We start from the raw sequence: 18,411 nt of genomic DNA, 5'->3' as shown, positions 1-18,411 counted from the left end.
AAAGTACCAAAAAAGCATCCCAAGAAGAGTGGAACCTGAGAATAGGGTTTCCCCTTTCTTCTGGCAACAAAACAGCGGTGTTAAGATGTTAAAACACCAAACTGAAACCTTTTACCAGGAATCATATCTGCATTAAGGGGCCGTCCATAAATGACGTCACGCACCTAGGCGGGGAGGGGGTCAGACATTTGTGACGATGTGTGACGATTGGGGGGGGGGTGTTTGAGAAATGTGACGTCACATCAAAATGCGCAACTTTAAATAAATATAGACAACACGTTCTACTTAATTAAATAGACTTTTTTAATAAATGTTTACTCCTACAACATCATAGTGCAGCGCCACATTAAATACGCACGACAATGATAATAGTTTAAAGCGATTTGAAGCATGTTTTTTTTTGGGGGGGGGAAGTTTTGTGACGTCACATTTGAGGGGGGGTCTGACTTTTTGTGACGCCGTGTGACGAAGGGGGGGGGGGTCAAAAAATAGTCCAAAATCACGTGACGTCATTTATGGACGGCCCCTAACCACAATGCTTGTGGTCAGAATGCAAACAAAAACACACACTCTGATAATATATGCATTATCTTTGAAACCGATTGGTTCACACCAGAGACAGCTTTCTTTTGAGCCTCGTCTCAAAACGGTTTAGACCAGAGGACGCCATAAGGCGAGACCCAGAGACTACTCACACAACAGAGACTACTCACAGAGCAGAGACAACTCATACAGCAGAGACTACTCACACAGCAGAGACTACTCATACAGCAGAGACTACTCACACAGCAGAGACTACTCATACAGCAGAGACTACTCATACAGCAGAGACTACTCATACAGAGACTACTCACACAGCAGAGACTACTCATACAGCAGAGACTACTCATACAGCAGAGACTACTCATACAGCAGAGACTACTCATACAGCAGAGACTACTCACACAGCAGAGACTACTCATACAGCAGAGACTACTCATACAGCAGAGACTACTCATACAGCAGAGACTACTCATACAGCAGAGACTACTCACACAGCAGAGACTACTCACACAACAGAGACTACTCATACAGCAGAGACTACTCATACAGCAGAGACTACTCACACAGCAGAGACAACTCACACAACAGAGACTACTCATACAGCAGAGACTACTCACACAGCAGAGACTACTCATACAGCAGAGACTACTCATACAGCAGAGACTACTCATACAGAGACTACTCACACAGCAGAGACTACTCATACAGCAGAGACTACTCATACAGCAGATACTACTCATACAGCAGAGACTACTCATACAGCAGAGACTACTCACACAGCAGAGACTACTCATACAGCAGAGACTACTCATACAGCAGAGACTACTCATACAGCAGAGACTACTCATACAGCAGAGACTACTCATACAGAGACTACTCACACAGCAGAGACTACTCATACAGCAGAGACTACTCATACATCAGAGACAACTCACACAGCAGAGACAACTCACACAGCAGAGACTACTCACACAGCAGAGACTACTCACACAGCAGAGACTACTCACACAGCAGAGACTACTCATACAGCAGAGACAACTCATACAGCAGAGACTACTCATACAGCAGAGACTACTCATACAGCAGAGACTACTCATACAGCAGAGACTACTCACACAGCAGAGACTACTCATACAGCAGAGACTACTCACACAGCAGAGACTACTCATACAGCAGAGACTACTCACACAGCAGAGACTACTCATACAGCAGAGACTACTCATACAGCAGAGACTACTCACACAGCAGAGACTACTCATACAGCAGAGACTACTCATACAGCAGAGACTACTCATACAGCAGAGACTACTCACACAACAGAGACAATTCATACAGAGACTACTCACACAGCAGAGACAACTCATACAGCAGAGACTACTCACACAGCAGAGACTACTCATACAGCAGAGACTACTCACACAGCAGAGACTACTCATACAGCAGAGACTACTCATACAGCAGAGACTACTCATACAGCAGAGACTACTCATACAGCAGAGACTACTCATACAGCAGAGATTACTCATACAGCAGAGACTACTCATACAGCAGAGACTACTCACACAGCAGAGACTACTCATACAGCAGAGACTACTCATACAGCAGAGACTACTCATACAGCAGAGACTACTCATACAGCAGAGACTACTCATACAGCAGAGATTACTCATACAGCAGAGACTACTCACACATCAGAGACTACTCACACATCAGAGACTACTCATACAGCAGAGACTACTCACACAGCAGAGACTACTCACACATCAGAGACTACTCACACAGCAGAGACTACTCATACAGCAGAGACTACTCATACAGCAGAGACTACTCATACAGCAGAGACAACTCATACAGCAGAGACTACTCACACAACAGAGACTACTCATACAGCAGAGACTACTCATACATCAGAGATTACTCATACAGCAGAGACTACTCATACATCAGAGACTACTCACACAGCAGAGACTACTCACACATCAGAGACTACTCATACAGCAGAGACTACTCATACAACAGAGACTACTCATACAGAGACTACTCATACAGCAGAGACTACTCATACAGCAGAGACAACTCACACAACAGAGACAACTCATACAGCAGAGACTACTCATACAGCAGAGACTACTCACACAGCAGAGACAACTCACACAACAGAGACTACTCATACAGCAGAGACTACTCATACAGCAGAGACTACTCATACAGCAGAGACTACTCATACAGCAGAGACTACTCATACAACAGAGACTACTCACACAGCAGAGACTACTCATACAGCAGAGATTACTCATACAGCAGAGACTACTCATACAGCAGAGACTACTCATACAGCAGAGACAACTCACACAACAGAGACTACTCATACAGCAGAGACTCCTCGTTTGTTGTCCTTCCTCCGCACCTCTGATTAGCACAGTTGGCTACGTACGGTGTAAAAGAAGTTCAACATATAGTACATACATACAGCTCACACCTAAGAGCAGGGTTGCCTTAAGAATATCTCCTCACTTTTCCCTTAAATTGCTTTCTGAAACATGTTTAGATCAGGTAAGCTTCAGGAAAGTAGAAAACTGAGGTTAAAGGTCACTCATTGATATGATGCTGCAATGTTTTATCGTTTTCGTCATATCCTACGTTTGTTGAACCCACAACGTCCTGTATACCAGGCGAGGCAGGTAACATCTCGCCACCATGGCGACACTGTTTAAATATGTGGCTACTATCAATCTGTATCAGGTTAACAGGTAAAAACGCGTTCCCTGATGGTGATTGTGAATGCGTGAATCTGGGCTGCGCCAATAGTACATGTGTTTTAATCACTGTGCGTGCCACTACAAGTCATAAGACTAGCCCTGTCAATCATGTCTTTTTTTGTATGTTATGCCCTCTTTTTTTAAGAGCTTTAACCGGTTTATTATCAGCATAAACGTGCGTTTAACACTTTTTAATGTTGCTCTTGGGCTTGATGACATATCTTTCAGGAGCATAATGAATACTTAGACTCCTATCCTTTGATGGAACGCTTTTTAGAGGTAGTTATCGTTCCGATGCCCGGATATGAAGGGCAGTGCATCCAGTATGTCGTTACACAGTGCAGCAGAGCGGATATCTACCCGGAGGCTGTCAATGTTTCACGTGTAGCAAATGAATACAGTGTACATCGTACGATTCTGCAATCATTGGCCAGAGGCAGTTGTGAAGCATTTGCTTGTACAGTGCTGTATATATGTTAAACTTCGTTCGCACCGTACGCAGCCAACCGTGCTAATCATTATAGCGTGGTAAGTTTAGTTTTTTTCTTTTCTTGTGGGACTTTAAATGAATTCGCGTCATGCTCATCATAGCAGTCTGGGAGATGAATGGCTTCAAAGTAACAAAATAAATAAGCAGACCAGACTGCCTCCTCCGCAATAATGTGTCTGTCCCTCAACATAAACCAACTTTGTTTTACACATCCCACCAGCCACACAGCCTTCTGGGAGTTCATAATTTCAGCAGCATTGGTTTATGTTCCAGATTTGACGAAAAAAATGACCCCACAAAGTGCTCAATTGAGATTACACGTAACATCAATCATCACCCCCATACTGACAGACTCACACTTATCCGGACTGGTGCTGAGTCACTCTGTGCGGACAGAAACAGCTGCCACTCGGGGTTGCCCTTTCAAATTTGTTTTTAAAGGCCATGAGATGTGAGGGAGCGCCGCAGTGGCGAGATGTTAACTACCTCTCCTGGTATACAGGACGTCGTGGGTTTGATCCCGATCCTGATGCCTGCTGTATATTTGGAGTTTGCGTCTCTCTCTCCTTGTAGTCGCGGGGATTTTCTCCGGGTCCTCTGCTTTTTCCCTCCACATTTAGAATCAACATCACGCGTTTAGAGTATGTATTGTCTATAAATGCCCACGTAATAAGCCACTTCGTTGAGCTATCATCCGTGGTCAGGTCGCTTCGGAAAAAGAGTGCTATGGCTCAGTGGGCCTTACCGTGGTAATACAAAAAATAGTTTAGATTAGAGTTGATCCTGGCATTTAAAGTGCTCTGAGACGCCCCAGGGTATCATGGCTCAAAAAAAAAATAATAATGACTATTAACACAAAAGTAAGTAAGAGTCAGACTTTATTCATATTCATTGATGCGCAAATTGTGGTGGTGGGGTTTGTGGATAGAAACTCCTATCATCTGCGATCCTATTCTTCCTGTAAATTTTTCCATAAGTCTTTGTGGAACCGCATTAGATTTGCGATATATTTGCGGATAAGAGGAGTCTCAAATACATCAAATTATCCGTGAATGATTCACGATTTGGTTTTTATATAGGCACTGCCGTCAAAGCAAGTGAATGAATGGGATCTGCTTTGATCACCCAATACACCAGACAACACAGACACACATTGGGACACTATCGCTCGAACAGACACACACACACAGATGGAGAAGGTATTCAGCAAAGTGCAGACTCATATCATCTGCCCCATCTGGGGGGCTCTGGTTTCCTCCCTCAAGTATAAACACTCATTATTTGTATGAATATATCTCAATATATATGCATCTAAAAATCATGATAAGCCCATTATTCCCTGATACCGTTACACAATCTCTGGGCTGCCCTTGCTGCTCAACAAATCACTCAAATGAACGAGCTCAAAAACATTGCAGCTCTGTAATTTTCTGGCCATAAAAAGCCAGTTTCTTTCCCAGGTTAGAGCACCCGATGGATATACACAGATTGTAGGAACACAAACCAAAGCAGACGGCTTGCTCATATCTATTTCAAATGTAGTGTTAGCTTTACACGTAGGTTTTCGCAACCAAGATTATAATTCACAATCGATTATATTGGTTTAGGCCCAAACCTGAGGATGCTTGACGTAGTTTCAAGCGAAACTTCGGATCTAATTACTAAATTTGGTTGTGAAAATTGTTCTTCAACTCACAGGTGAGCTGAAACAATAAGAATAACAGAAGAGCTAAACGCTTGTACGCGTGACTATTTAATTTGTTTGGCCATGTCGGGTGGTGGAGGGTTCCACGACAAAAAAATCTGGCATAGATCATTACGCGGCCCGACCCAAAAATGAAATACAAATCGTAAAATGTTGCGTCTGTGGCAAGGGTTAAACAGACTAGAGTCGCGTGTGCCCATTAAGCAGTCGCACGCGGGCACGTGGGAGCGAGATTTCGATGCTGGCAGGGCAAGCGACCTCCGAGGTCCAATTTGGAGTCGCCGAGGGGGGCCATGAGGTTTGGTAATCGAGGGGGGGGTACCACACGTGACTCACCGCCTCTGTCGAAAAACGGTGAGAGGGCTTCTTTCCACAGTGGCACAAGCATCATGTACCTACGTACGTGTGTTGAACTTATTTCGCACGACCGTACGCAGCCAACGGTGTCTAATCGGAGGTGCGGGGGGACAACAAACGGAACACAACAAGGAGTTCTAAAGAATTTAGTTATCAATCTAGGATGGGCTTTTTTGTTGTTGAGCAAGTTTATTCTAAGAACTTTGGAAAAGGGATAACGGTAGGAAGGAATTCCACCGTGTGAGGGAAGAAACAGAATGAGAAGTGAGATGACCTGCAGTGTGATGAGTGGGTGAGCTAGCTAGTGAGTGAGTGGGTGGTGGAGTGGGTGAGCTAGCTAGTGTGTGACTGGGTGAGTGAGTGGGTGGTTGAGTAAGTAAGTGGGTAAGTGTGAGTGTATTGTACGTATGTATGTTGAACTCCCTTCGCACCACCCTACGTAGCCAACCGTGGATAATCGGAGGCGCGGGGGAAGGACAACAAACTAAACACAACAAGCAATTTTAAAGAAATTCGGTTTTCAATTTAGAATGTGTTTAACGACATTCCATATTGATATGGTTTGATATTCAATCCAAATTCACCAATGTATATACGTGTACTGTCACACCACTCATCGTGCTATTTTGTGTGATTGGTAAGGAAGTGTTACTCCCAGCATTTGTTGGGAAGGCGGTTTTGAGTAACTCATTCAAAATGTTTGGCTTCCTCTCATTGAAAAACAACTTACATGCAGACTGCTACACTTCAAGTGGCATTTTTAGACAGTTAGGAGCATTGAATTAAAGCGAAACATCGGTTTGCAGCCGATGGACAAGCGTCACGGCGTGCTCCGTGTTGCAGGACCTGTTGAAGCACATCGAGTTGGGCCAGCTATACGAACCCCTTCACTTCACGTACAACCTGAAGACCGGCTACCACAACGCGGCCGTCATTAGGAAATGCATCGAGCTGCTGGATGCCAGAGTACTGAGGTGAGACGCGTCATTACACAAACAGGCAACGTGGCCCGTTTGGAAAGAGGCCGTGGGTTGTCCTCCTACTCGTAGTCCCAGCGCGCGTGGAGCAGCGAGCCCAATTTCTCCCCCCCCCCCCCCCATCTCTGGACCCAGGAGGGCTGAGTTGGGGCTTTAGTCCGCAGAGATTTTGTATCTCCCCTCCCTTTGTCGCGATTCTTGTTTGCGTTGCAAAAAAAATTAAACGGGCCATGCTGCCTCCAACTTACTCGCTCGGAGGTACCCGAACATTCTGCTTCAATACGAATCTCTCACGCGTGCTCAGCGCTGTCTAGCCGGGCCTCTGCTATTCTTGGTTTCCCGCATTGGGGACACATTCTGCGAGCCACCCGGTCAACTCATCATGAGTGACCCCAGGCTTGCTGTCTCAGCCTGCAGCCCAAATGCAGACCTGGGGAAAATGACAAATAAAATCCTCGGAATGCAAAGAGCATCCGTCATTTTAGCTGGGTAGTGGTGGCTACGCACACCTGTAACTGGGCCCTCCGGGTTTTCTCTCCACATTTAAAAACATGCTTTTAGATAATTTTGCTGCTGTTAATGACCACGTGATAAGCCACTTTGTTAAGCTATCATTTGTGGCCAGGTCGCTTCTGAAAAATAAGCTGGTAAAATAAAAAAAAATTGTTTAGTTTTATTTGTGTATATATATATTTTTTAAAATTTTTGACTTAAAACTTTCGTGACTGCAGAAATTCATATTCTTTGGTTCTTTCGGTAAAGTCACGTAGATAGAACAATAAAATAAAAAGAAAAAAGAATAAAAAATTAATAATAATAAAAATGTAATAAAAACACAAAAACTTACGACGTTTTGATCGCAACACAAGCGGTCGTCATCAGGCAGAGACGACCGTTTGTGTTGCGATCGAAACGTCATAAGTTTTTATGTTTTTTATTAAATTGTTATTATTATAGATTTTTTATTCTTTTTATTTATTTTCATGTAAAATTAACAATTTAATTTTTTACTTTATTTTTATTATTTCTTTAGGTTTTTTTTTTAATATATGTGACTTTACCGAAAAAAACAAAGAATATTTATATTTTTTAAGTTTATCTTTGGGGCCGTTCATAAATGACGTCACGCGATTTTGGACGATTTCCCCCCCCCCTTTGTCACACGGCGTCACAAAACGTCAGACCCCCCCTCAAATATAACGTCACAAAGCTCTGCCCCCCCCCAAAAAAAAAAAACATGCTTCATATCGCTTTAAACTATTGTCATTGTAGTGCGTATGTAATGTGGCGCTGCACTCTGATGTTGTGGGACAAAACATGTATTAACAAGTATATTTAATTAAGTAGAACGTGTTGTCTATATTTATTTAAAGTTGCACATTTTGGTGTGACGTCACATTTCTCCAAATCCCCCCCCCCCCTCGTAACACATCGTCACAAATGTCTGACCCCCCCCCACACCCGAGGTGCCTGACGTCATTTATGGACGGCCCCTTTCCTCTACTTAATACTCCTCTCTTGTTTTGTACTGTTTGTTTTTGTAACGTTCTGACCCGCCTCTACTTGACATCTGTGAATAAGAGCTTTATAGCTCATCGGATTCATGCTGTGGAGGCGGTGAGGGTTGTTGGATCACACAAATGTTGATCAATTCCCTTCCCTGTGGGCGTCAACGAGATGATGGCACAGCGAGATGCCACCTGGGATGCAGTGTTGCCCCCTCGCACTTGTGGATTTTCAATGGGGGCTATGGTTTGCTCCCACGTGTCAACACTCATTAATTAGCCGATAACACCTTAATGTCTAGAGAACCGCAGAAGTTTAACACGTAGGCTTTCGCGACCAATATTATTCATAATAAAGGTTTTTGGGTTAGATCGCGTTTATTTATAAATGTGTCGTAACCCTCCACCACCCGACACGGCCAATCAGCAAAGAAAAGTGTCACGTTGACAAAAGACAAATAATTCACTACTTCAGCCCACCGGTGTGTTGAAGAGTTAATCCACATTTACAGTTTGAGTACGACGTTTCGCTGGTAAATACTTCCAGCATCATCGGGCAATTCGCCAGAATGGTAAAGCCCTCGCTTGCTCCCGGTTTTATATAGAGCAGAAGAGTGACGTCATCACTTAACTCATCAGGTGCAGTGATTAGAGGCGGAGGGGGGGGTAATGTAATTATATAATCGATTAGTAATCAGTCATTGGTTATGATTAGTAATGAGTTGTAGATTAGTAATTCTTTAAATCAAAATGTAATGTGTATTATTTAATAATACGCTTCCAGGCCGCACTGAGCCGGTAGCTGTCAGAGCGATTAAAGTTATTCTTGTTCCTCTCAATTTCAATGGATTCTCTAATTAGTCTTTGCCAGTAATAATTAGTTTTACACACCACTGCAACATTGTCAAAATCAATTGAGTGTCCTTGTTGACAAGCATGTTCTGCCACTGCCGACAGTTGTGTTTGAGATAATTTAATATTTCTCTGATGTTCTTTTAGTCTTACGCTGATGTTACGTCCCGTCTGCCCAATGTAGCAGCTGCCACATGAACAATTAATCCGATATACACCTTCTGTTGATAGTTTAGGTAATGCGTCTTTAGTGCAAGATACTAGTTTTTGAATTTTGTGTACTGTACCAAATCTTACTGTAATGTTTCGCTTTTGCAAAACGCGGGCTAATTTGTCAGTTACTCCTGAGATATATGGAATTTTTATTGTTTTAACAATCTGGTCGCTTTCAGTAGTATTGCTTTGCGATCGTGATTTGGCATTCAGTGCTCTGTTAATTTGAGCATTATTGTAGCCATTCTGTCGTAGTGCGTCTTTAACGTGTTTAATCTCTCTCACTAGACTCTCACCATCTGACACTGTTTTCGCCCGATGCACGAGCGTCTTAATAAGAGAGGATTTTTGAGCTGGATGATGATGTGATTCTGCATTCAGATAGGCATCAGTGTGCGTTTGCTTTCTGTAAACGCTGTGTGTTATTTTACCGTTTAGGCCATGTCCAAGCAAAATATCTAGGAATGGGAGTGTATTATTCACCTCCATTTCCATGGTGAACTGGATGGCCGGGTTTTGTGCATTGAGATGATTTAGAAAATCATTAAGTGTATCTTTACCATGTGGCCAGACAACCAAAGTGTCATCCACATACCTAAACCAAAAGGATGGTTTTAATGTGCTCGAGGCAAGTGCTCTTATTTCAAAGTTTTCCATGTACAAATTTGCTATAGCAGGGGATAAAGGAGAACCCATTGCTGCTCCTTCCTTTTGTTTAAAGAAATCCCCTCTCCATAAGAAGTAAGTGTTATTTAAGCAATGGCCAGCAAGTTTCGGAATATCTTTTTGTAAACCGGTATTCTTTACTAGTGTATCAAGTAATTTAAGCGATTCGTCCACTGGAACCTTAGTGAATAGAGAAATCACATCAAAGCTTACCAGAATATCATCAGGAGTAAGTTTAATATCTTTAATCACATTCACAAGATGTTCTGAATTTTTTATGAATGAAGATGTCTTACCGATGTAGGGCTGTATTTGTTTGGTTATATATTTTGCCAATTGATATGTGGCAGAGCCAATTGTACTGACTATGGGTCGTAATGGGATGCCGATTTTATGAATCTTTGGTAGCCCATAGAGTCTAGGTGGTTTTGAGGCCCTTGGCTTAATTAGGTATTGCTCATTTTTAGGGATTAATGAATTTGCAATTATTGCAGTGGTCTTACGTTCTAAAGTATTAGTTGGATCTCGTTTAATTTTAATGTAGGTACTTTCCTCTAGTAAATTTCTAATTTTATTATCATAATCGGCTCGTGACATCAGTACAGTAGTGCGGCCTTTATCAGCTGCTAGGATTTGGATATCCTTATTTACACGCAGCTCTCTTAAGGCTTTTGCCTCGTTAGAGCTAATATTTACTTTTGGAACTTTGCTATTCTCAATTATTTTAGCAACCTCATGTCTAGTCATCTCTGCCTCATTATGTGGAAGGAGTCTAACTGCTGATTCTACCTCAGCAATTATCTCATCCACTGGAATTGTGCGTGGGGTAACGGCAAAGTTAAGGCCTTTAGAAAGGATAGAGACCATGTCACCGGTTAATACAGTGTTGGTCAAGTTCAGTACAGTTTTGTTTTTACATTTTTGGTTTTCAGTAGGGATTTGTTTATTATGTAGTCTAGAAAATTTATTAATTTGGTTAGTTTTTGTTAGTTTAAACACATTATCAGCCGATTGTTGTGTTATGTTATCGATTATATTCCAATAATGCATAGATACACTATTGCTTATATCTAAGTGTAACTGCTTTAGCGATTCCGAAATGTAAGATAATTCACTCCTATTGTGCTGTATTCTCTCTATTAATAATAATTCGCTAGCTTTGTGTAGTATTTGGTTAGCTTTAGAAGACTTTATGTGATGTGTTATTTTAACTGCGTTTGGTATTACCTTTGAATCTCTGCACCTTTTGAGGAACGCCAGTGAAGATATCAATTTCATCCGCTTAATGCGAAGCTTCTCCAATTTTCTGGTTTTAAGAAAAGTATCCTCCCCATAGAGGTTAGTCAGTTTAACACGTAGGCTTTCGCGACCAATATTATTCATAATAAAGGTTTTTGGGTTAGATCTAGCGAATTATTATTAATAGAGAGAATACAGCACAATAGGAGTGAATTATCTTACATTTCGGAATCGCTAAAGCAGTTACACTTAGATATAAGCAATAGTGTATCTATGCATTATTGGAATATAATCGATAACATAACACAACAATCGGCTGATAATGTGTTTAAACTAACAAAAACTAACCAAATTAATAAATTTTCTAGACTACATAATAAACAAATCCCTACTGAAAACCAAAAATGTAAAAACAAAACTGTACTGAACTTGACCAACACTGTATTAACCGGTGACATGGTCTCTATCCTTTCTAAAGGCCTTAACTTTGCCGTTACCCCACGCACAATTCCAGTGGATGAGATAATTGCTGAGGTAGAATCAGCAGTTAGACTCCTTCCACATAATGAGGCAGAGATGACTAGACATGAGGTTGCTAAAATAATTGAGAATAGCAAAGTTCCAAAAGTAAATATTAGCTCTAACGAGGCAAAAGCCTTAAGAGAGCTGCGTGTAAATAAGGATATCCAAATCCTAGCAGCTGATAAAGGCCGCACTACTGTACTGATGTCACGAGCCGATTATGATAATAAAATTAGAAATTTACTAGAGGAAAGTACCTACATTAAAATTAAACGAGATCCAACTAATACTTTAGAACGTAAGACCACTGCAATAATTGCAAATTCATTAATCCCTAAAAAATGAGCAATACCTAATTAAGCCAAGGGCCTCAAAACCACCTAGACTCTATGGGCTACCAAAGATTCATAAAATCGGCATCCCATTACGACCCATAGTCAGTACAATTGGCTCTGCCACATATCAATTGGCAAAATATATAACCAAACAAATACAGCCCTACATCGGTAAGACATCTTCATTCATAAAAAATTCAGAACATCTTGTGAATGTGATTAAAGATATTAAACTTGCTCCTGATGATATTCTGGTAAGCTTTGATGTGATTTCTCTATTCACTAAGGTTCCAGTGGACGAATCGCTTAAATTACTTGATACACTAGTAAAGAATACCGGTTTACAAAAAGATATTCCGAAACTTGCTGGCCATTGCTTAAATAACACTTACTTCTTATGGAGAGGGGATTTCTTTAAACAAAAGGAAGGAGCAGCAATGGGTTCTCCTTTATCCCCTGCTATAGCAAATTTGTACATGGAAAACTTTGAAATAAGAGCACTTGCCTCGAGCACATTAAAACCATCCTTTTGGTTTAGGTATGTGGATGACACTTTGGTTGTCTGGCCACATGGTAAAGATACACTTAATGATTTTCTAAATCATCTCAATGCACAAAACCCGGCCATCCAGTTCACCATGGAAATGGAGGTGAATAATACACTCCCATTCCTAGATATTTTGCTTGGACATGGCCTAAACGGTAAAATAACACACAGCGTTTACAGAAAGCAAACGCACACTGATGCCTATCTGAATGCAGAATCACATCATCATCCAGCTCAAAAATCCTCTCTTATTAAGACGCTCGTGCATCGGGCGAAAACAGTGTCAGATGGTGAGAGTCTAGTGAGAGAGATTAAACACGTTAAAGACGCACTACGACAGAATGGCTACAATAATGCTCAAATTAACAGAGCACTGAATGCCAAATCACGATCACAAAGCAATACTACTGAAAGCGACCAGATTGTTAAAACAATAAAAATTCCATATATCTCAGGAGTAACTGACAAATTAGCCCGCGTTTTGCAAAAGCAAAACATTACAGTAAGATTTGGTACAGTACACAAAATTCAAAAACTAGTATCTTGCACTAAAGACGCATTACCTAAACTATCAACAGAAGGTGTATATCGGATTAATTGTTCATGTGGCAGCTGCTACATTGGGCAGACGGGACGTAACATCAGCGTAAGACTAAAAGAACATCAGAGAAATATTAAATTATCTCAAACACAACTGTCGGCAGTGGCAGAACATGCTTGTCAACAAGGACACTCAATTGATTTTGACAATGTTGCAGTGGTGTGTAAAACTAATTATTACTGGCAAAGACTAATTAGAGAATCCATTGAAATTGAGAGGAACAAGAATAACTTTAATCGCTCTGACAGCTACCGGCTCAGTGCGGCCTGGAAGCGTATTATTAAATAATACACATTACATTTTGATTTAAAGAATTACTAATCTACAACTCATTACTAATCATAACCAATGACTGATTACTAATCGATTATATAATTACATTACCCCCCCCTCCGCCTCTAATCACTGCACCTGATGAGTTAAGTGATGACGTCACTCTTCTGCTCTATATAAAACCGGGAGCAAGCGAGGGCTTTACCATTCTGGCGAATTGCCCGATGATGCTGGAAGTATTTACCAGCGAAACGTCGTACTCAAACTGTAAATGTGGATTAACTCTTCAACACACCGGTGGGCTGAAGTAGTGAATTATTTGTCTTTTGTCAACGTGACACTTTTCTTTGCTGATTGGCCGTGTCGGGTGGTGGAGGGTTACGACACATTTATAAATAAACGCGATCTAACCCAAAAACCTTTATTATGAAGAACCGCAGAACTTTGGGGAGGGAGGGGGGGATTGGCACCGGCTCACCACGTGGCTGCCTTTCCCGCTTGTCCGTGGTTCCTCCTCCAGCCTCTGAGCCATTGTCTGTCTTCAAGAGCGAATGAATACCGTGCGGTGCTTTACAAGTTGAAATTATTACTATTGTTGCTCCAGTAGAACCCCTCTTAACGACCACCCCTGTTCACGACTAATTGCTTAACGACAAGCCTCCACACAGCCCAGTGTGTAGAGTAGTGCATTGTAGTGGAGAGTTGTGTAGTGCCTCCATAGAGCCCAATGTGTTCGCTTACCGACCATTCCCCTGTTAACGACAGGCTTTTGTTGGTACAATGAATATTAATTAATGCACTGATTAACCGTGTTTCTTTTAATATTATGTGTTTATAATGTTGTTAGTATCTTTATGTATGAATATCCATTGTTTAAATATTGTAAAATATGTTTTTTGGGTGAAAATGGGTAACTTTCGATGCCATCGGAACGAATGAAGCCTTTAACCTGCATTTTCTATACTCACTTAGCGACCAAATGACTTCAGGTTCTACTCTATTACACAACCGTTAAAATTTAGATTTAAAGCTTTCGTGACTGCAGGGATTCATATTCTTGGTTCTTTCAGTAAAGTCACGTAGAAGGGAAACAATAAAATAATAAAAATATAAGACAATAAAATTATAACGACGTTTCGACTGCAACACAAGCAATCATCATCAGGTGTGAAACCTACAGCAAGAAAATTTGAAAAAAGTGGCGTTTTTTTTTTTAGCAATCATTGGAAGGATTTGATAAACCATTTCGGGTCTTAATTGATTGTTCACGCTTACGGTGGCTTTCAGACCGCATCCATTATTTTCGTCTCCCCCCTCCTCTTTTCCGAACATAGATGGACTCGTCCATCTGAATAACTGCCAAATCGCTCTCCGTGGTGCTAACGTTAAAAAAAACGCCACTTTTTTTTCAAATGTTCTTGCTGTGGTTTTCACACCTGATGATGATTGCTTGTGTTGCAGTCGAAACGTCGTGAGAATTGTATTGTTTTATATTTTTATTATTTTATTGTTTCCCTTCTACGTGACTTTACCGAAAGAACCAAGAATATGAACCGTTAAAATGTTGAAATAAGTGAATTAAGTTTTAGCGAACCGTGTTTGTGCGCTACTATGTTGTTATCATCCATGGCAGCTTTCCCGAAATACGGAGCGTTGCTCTGGCTTTCACGGCGTACGACCACTTGGACCAGAAAGGGATTGAGGTGGAGGAGCGAACCCTAATACGGGCACTCAAGGTATAACGACCTCCACTGTCATCCTGTGTCATCCTTTGTCGTATTAATGGACTTTCCAAAAATAAAAATAAAAACTTCACACTTCCACGTCCCGCTATAACTTCAGCTTGTTTTCAAAACTGTGCGCGTTACAAGTTGTCATACTATAATTATCATAAGATGTTTTTGATGTCCCTTGTTTTGGTCGCATTGTCCATTTCCTCCCACCTTTTTTATTTGTTAAGTAGTTTTTTATTATTATTATCTGTGTATGGAACTGGATAATTATTGATGTGCAGCGTTGTGGGATGCAATTGTATGAATGACGCTCTATAACATGAAATTATTATTATTACCTGCTTCTGGAGATAATCGAATGTTGAAACATTTATTTTTTTACTTTGTGCAGTTACCCTTGAATGGGGCCCAAATTCTCTCCTGCTGTTCTCTAGCAGGCTGCTCAAGGATCTTTCCGCTCGTATTAGGAACTGTTTCAGGAAGATGTTCGATCGGAAGGAGCCACAGAAAGTTGAATCACCAAAAACGTCAATCAGTGGCAGAAAAGTACTTTAAAAAAAACTAAAAACATCACTGAATTATTTAAACTGAATAAAAACAGGAGGATTTCTCCACAGCTCTGGCAGTCGCCTGATGATGGTCGTTGTAATTACTGGCGAAATGTCGTACTCGAATTGTAAATGTTGTGGGTTTACTCTCCAACACACAACCGCTGTGCAGTACTAGTAACGAATTGGCACGTTTTGTTCACGTGGCAAACCTTACTAATTGGCTGTGTCGGGTGGTGTTGGGTTTAACGACGCATTTATATTCTTGGTTCTTTCGGTAAAGTCACGTGACTTTACCGATAGAACCAAGAATATGAATCCCTGCAGTCACGAAAGCTTTAAATCAAAATTTGACGCATTTATATTTATGCAATCTAACCCAAAACCTATATTACGAGGAACGGAATTATTCTGGAATACGTAGATCCATGGTCGGAGTTTGACTTCTATATAAGGGTTCGCGAAGTGCATCGAGCAACAACCGCTTTTACGTCACGAAGCGGCGGTTCACTCCAGCACCGTCACGCCTGTTAAACGCCCTTTGCAGCATGTTGTCATGTAACGGTTGACAAGAAGTGCCGCTGCATATCCTCAGCGCTGTGTGCGCCGCTTGCTACTGCTGCTCGTACAGATGTGCGGACGGATCACAGCCCCGCGGCGGTTAATGCAGTACATCCACAGCAAGCAAAGCGAAGGATACGTGGAGCCCGGCAGAATCCAGATGTACGAATTCATGGACCTTCTGCCTCTGTGAGATATTTTCATTTCCGAATAACCATGGGGTCCCACCGCCCACATTTCAGTTCATTATTTGTTATTTTGCTATGAATAAAGGGCCATTGGCCAGATTGTCAGCTATTTTATATATACTGTATCTTTCTTTTTTTACTTATAAGGCAGTAGTACGTTTTTTTCAACATTTGAGGATAGTTAAGATCTTGCTTAATATGTCGCTTTCTTCACGTTCGTGTTGGTATAACAGCAACGCGCGGCGTCGTTGAATATTTCAAACAACGTAGAGTGAAAATAGCACGTCTTACACAATGATTTTATGTCATGCATCATTCTCATTTAACTGTATACCCAGTAAACACGGAACGTTGAACCAACGTTGGGTCCAACGTTCTGGCCAACGGTTCCAACCTTTATGCCAACATTTGGCCTACATTGAGTTGTTCATTGGGTAAACGCTTTTGCAGTTCTACTGCTAAATGTACATTTTCTACTTGCGGGGTATTAACAAAATTCCTACCTACGTGACTTTGCCGAAAGAACCAACGAGTATGGATCCCTGCAGTCACGAAAACTTCAAATCTAGATTGGATATTAACAAGCTATGCTAGGCGCCGCGGTTATGCAGGAATTTGCTCTGTTATAATCGTCAGCGTGTGCGCTCCATCAGGTGTGACTTTTCCTCTTGCTCATTCCTCGAGTTGTCCCTGCCTGGAGCAAATTGCTGTCTGCCTGCGGGATCACACCCGGCAGTGCTGCCTTACAACGGGTGTCTCTTTGTGCGCAGCTGCGTGGCTTTGGACACCATTCACCTGCACGAGACGAGGGTCGGAACCACGGAAAAAAGCTTCAGAGGAATTTACGAGGTGAGAATCGATGTCGAGCAAAACGAACGTGTGGCCAATACGCCACGGGCGTTTTCACGAGCAGTTAAAACCCCTCTCACCTCGAATCCTCTCATTTCACGACGTCTGCGAAGTTCGGCGAACTAAGTGTACATTGCTTTTGGCGTTCTCTGGTCTAATACTTTGAGACTAGGCTCCAAAGCTGTCTCTGGTGTGGACCAATCCATTTCAAAGACAATGCATATATAATTATCAGAGCATGTTTTTTTTTGTCTGCATGTTCACCACAAGTACGCGTGGTTAATGCAGACAGGATTCATTGAAAAAGGATTCTGTTTGGTGTTTTAACATCTTAACACTTGTTTTATTGCCAGAAATGGTAAAACCAGTAAAACCTATTGTTAGATATTCTATGGTTCTTTCGGTAAAGCCACGTACATAGAAAAAAATAACAATAAAATAATAAAAAGAAAGTGTTAGACTCACAAAGTTTAAAGGCAATGCATGTCAGGGAATCCTGCCGCTATGTTACGTGTAACATGAAGAAGAGTTCTGCATTTCATTCATAGTTACCCAAAAATTGTTCACACACACACATATATATAATCATGTTTTATCCGCTGTTAGTATAATGCTTTTAAAAGTCAACAACTGACTCCCAAAGGTTGTGAGTGCTAAGTGCACTTTTCACAGATGGCTCCAATGCTGCCAAGCATGCTCTCAGGTGAAGTCGGGCTTATTTGGGCCGTCACAATGATCTGCCGATGCGGCAGTTTGAAGAACTGATGCCATAAACAAATTGGTTGGCAGAAAAGTGTTCCTCTTAACCAGTTTAGTTTTTTTTGACGGGTGCGAAGTGGCGTTCGCAGAAATAACAAACTCAACGTATTGTGGATATGAAGAGTAAAGGGTGGCACAGTGGTGAGACGTTAACTCTCTTGCCTGGTATACAGGAGGTCGTGAGTTCGA

General features: G+C 41.5%; 1 protein-coding gene across 2 annotated transcripts in view; it reads left to right on the top strand.

Moving 5' to 3' along the window:
* Positions 1–18,411, top strand: part of LOC116943742 (uncharacterized) — a 36,605-nt gene that overhangs the window by 6,285 nt on the left and 11,909 nt on the right. Inside the window, exons 4-7 of one of the 2 annotated variants that reach the window (XM_032956873.2) lie at positions 6,698–6,828; positions 15,218–15,320; positions 16,497–16,588; positions 17,385–17,463. In XM_032956873.2, coding sequence (XP_032812764.1) covers positions 6,698–6,828; positions 15,218–15,320; positions 16,497–16,588; positions 17,385–17,463 — 405 coding nt within the window. Of the gene's footprint in view, positions 1–6,697; positions 6,829–15,217; positions 15,321–16,496; positions 16,616–17,384; positions 17,464–18,411 lie in introns of both variants that reach the window. The other variant, XM_032956872.2, reaches the window with a different exon arrangement.

Source organism: Petromyzon marinus, chromosome 19 (assembly GCF_048934315.1).
Source record: "Petromyzon marinus isolate PM22_M1 ecotype Great Lakes invasive population chromosome 19, UKy_Petmar_22M1.pri1.0, whole genome shotgun sequence".
Taxonomy (NCBI): Eukaryota; Metazoa; Chordata; class Hyperoartia; order Petromyzontiformes; family Petromyzontidae; genus Petromyzon; species Petromyzon marinus.
Note: the sequence above shows the minus strand (reverse complement) of the source record. Positions and strands in the feature narration are given on the sequence as shown.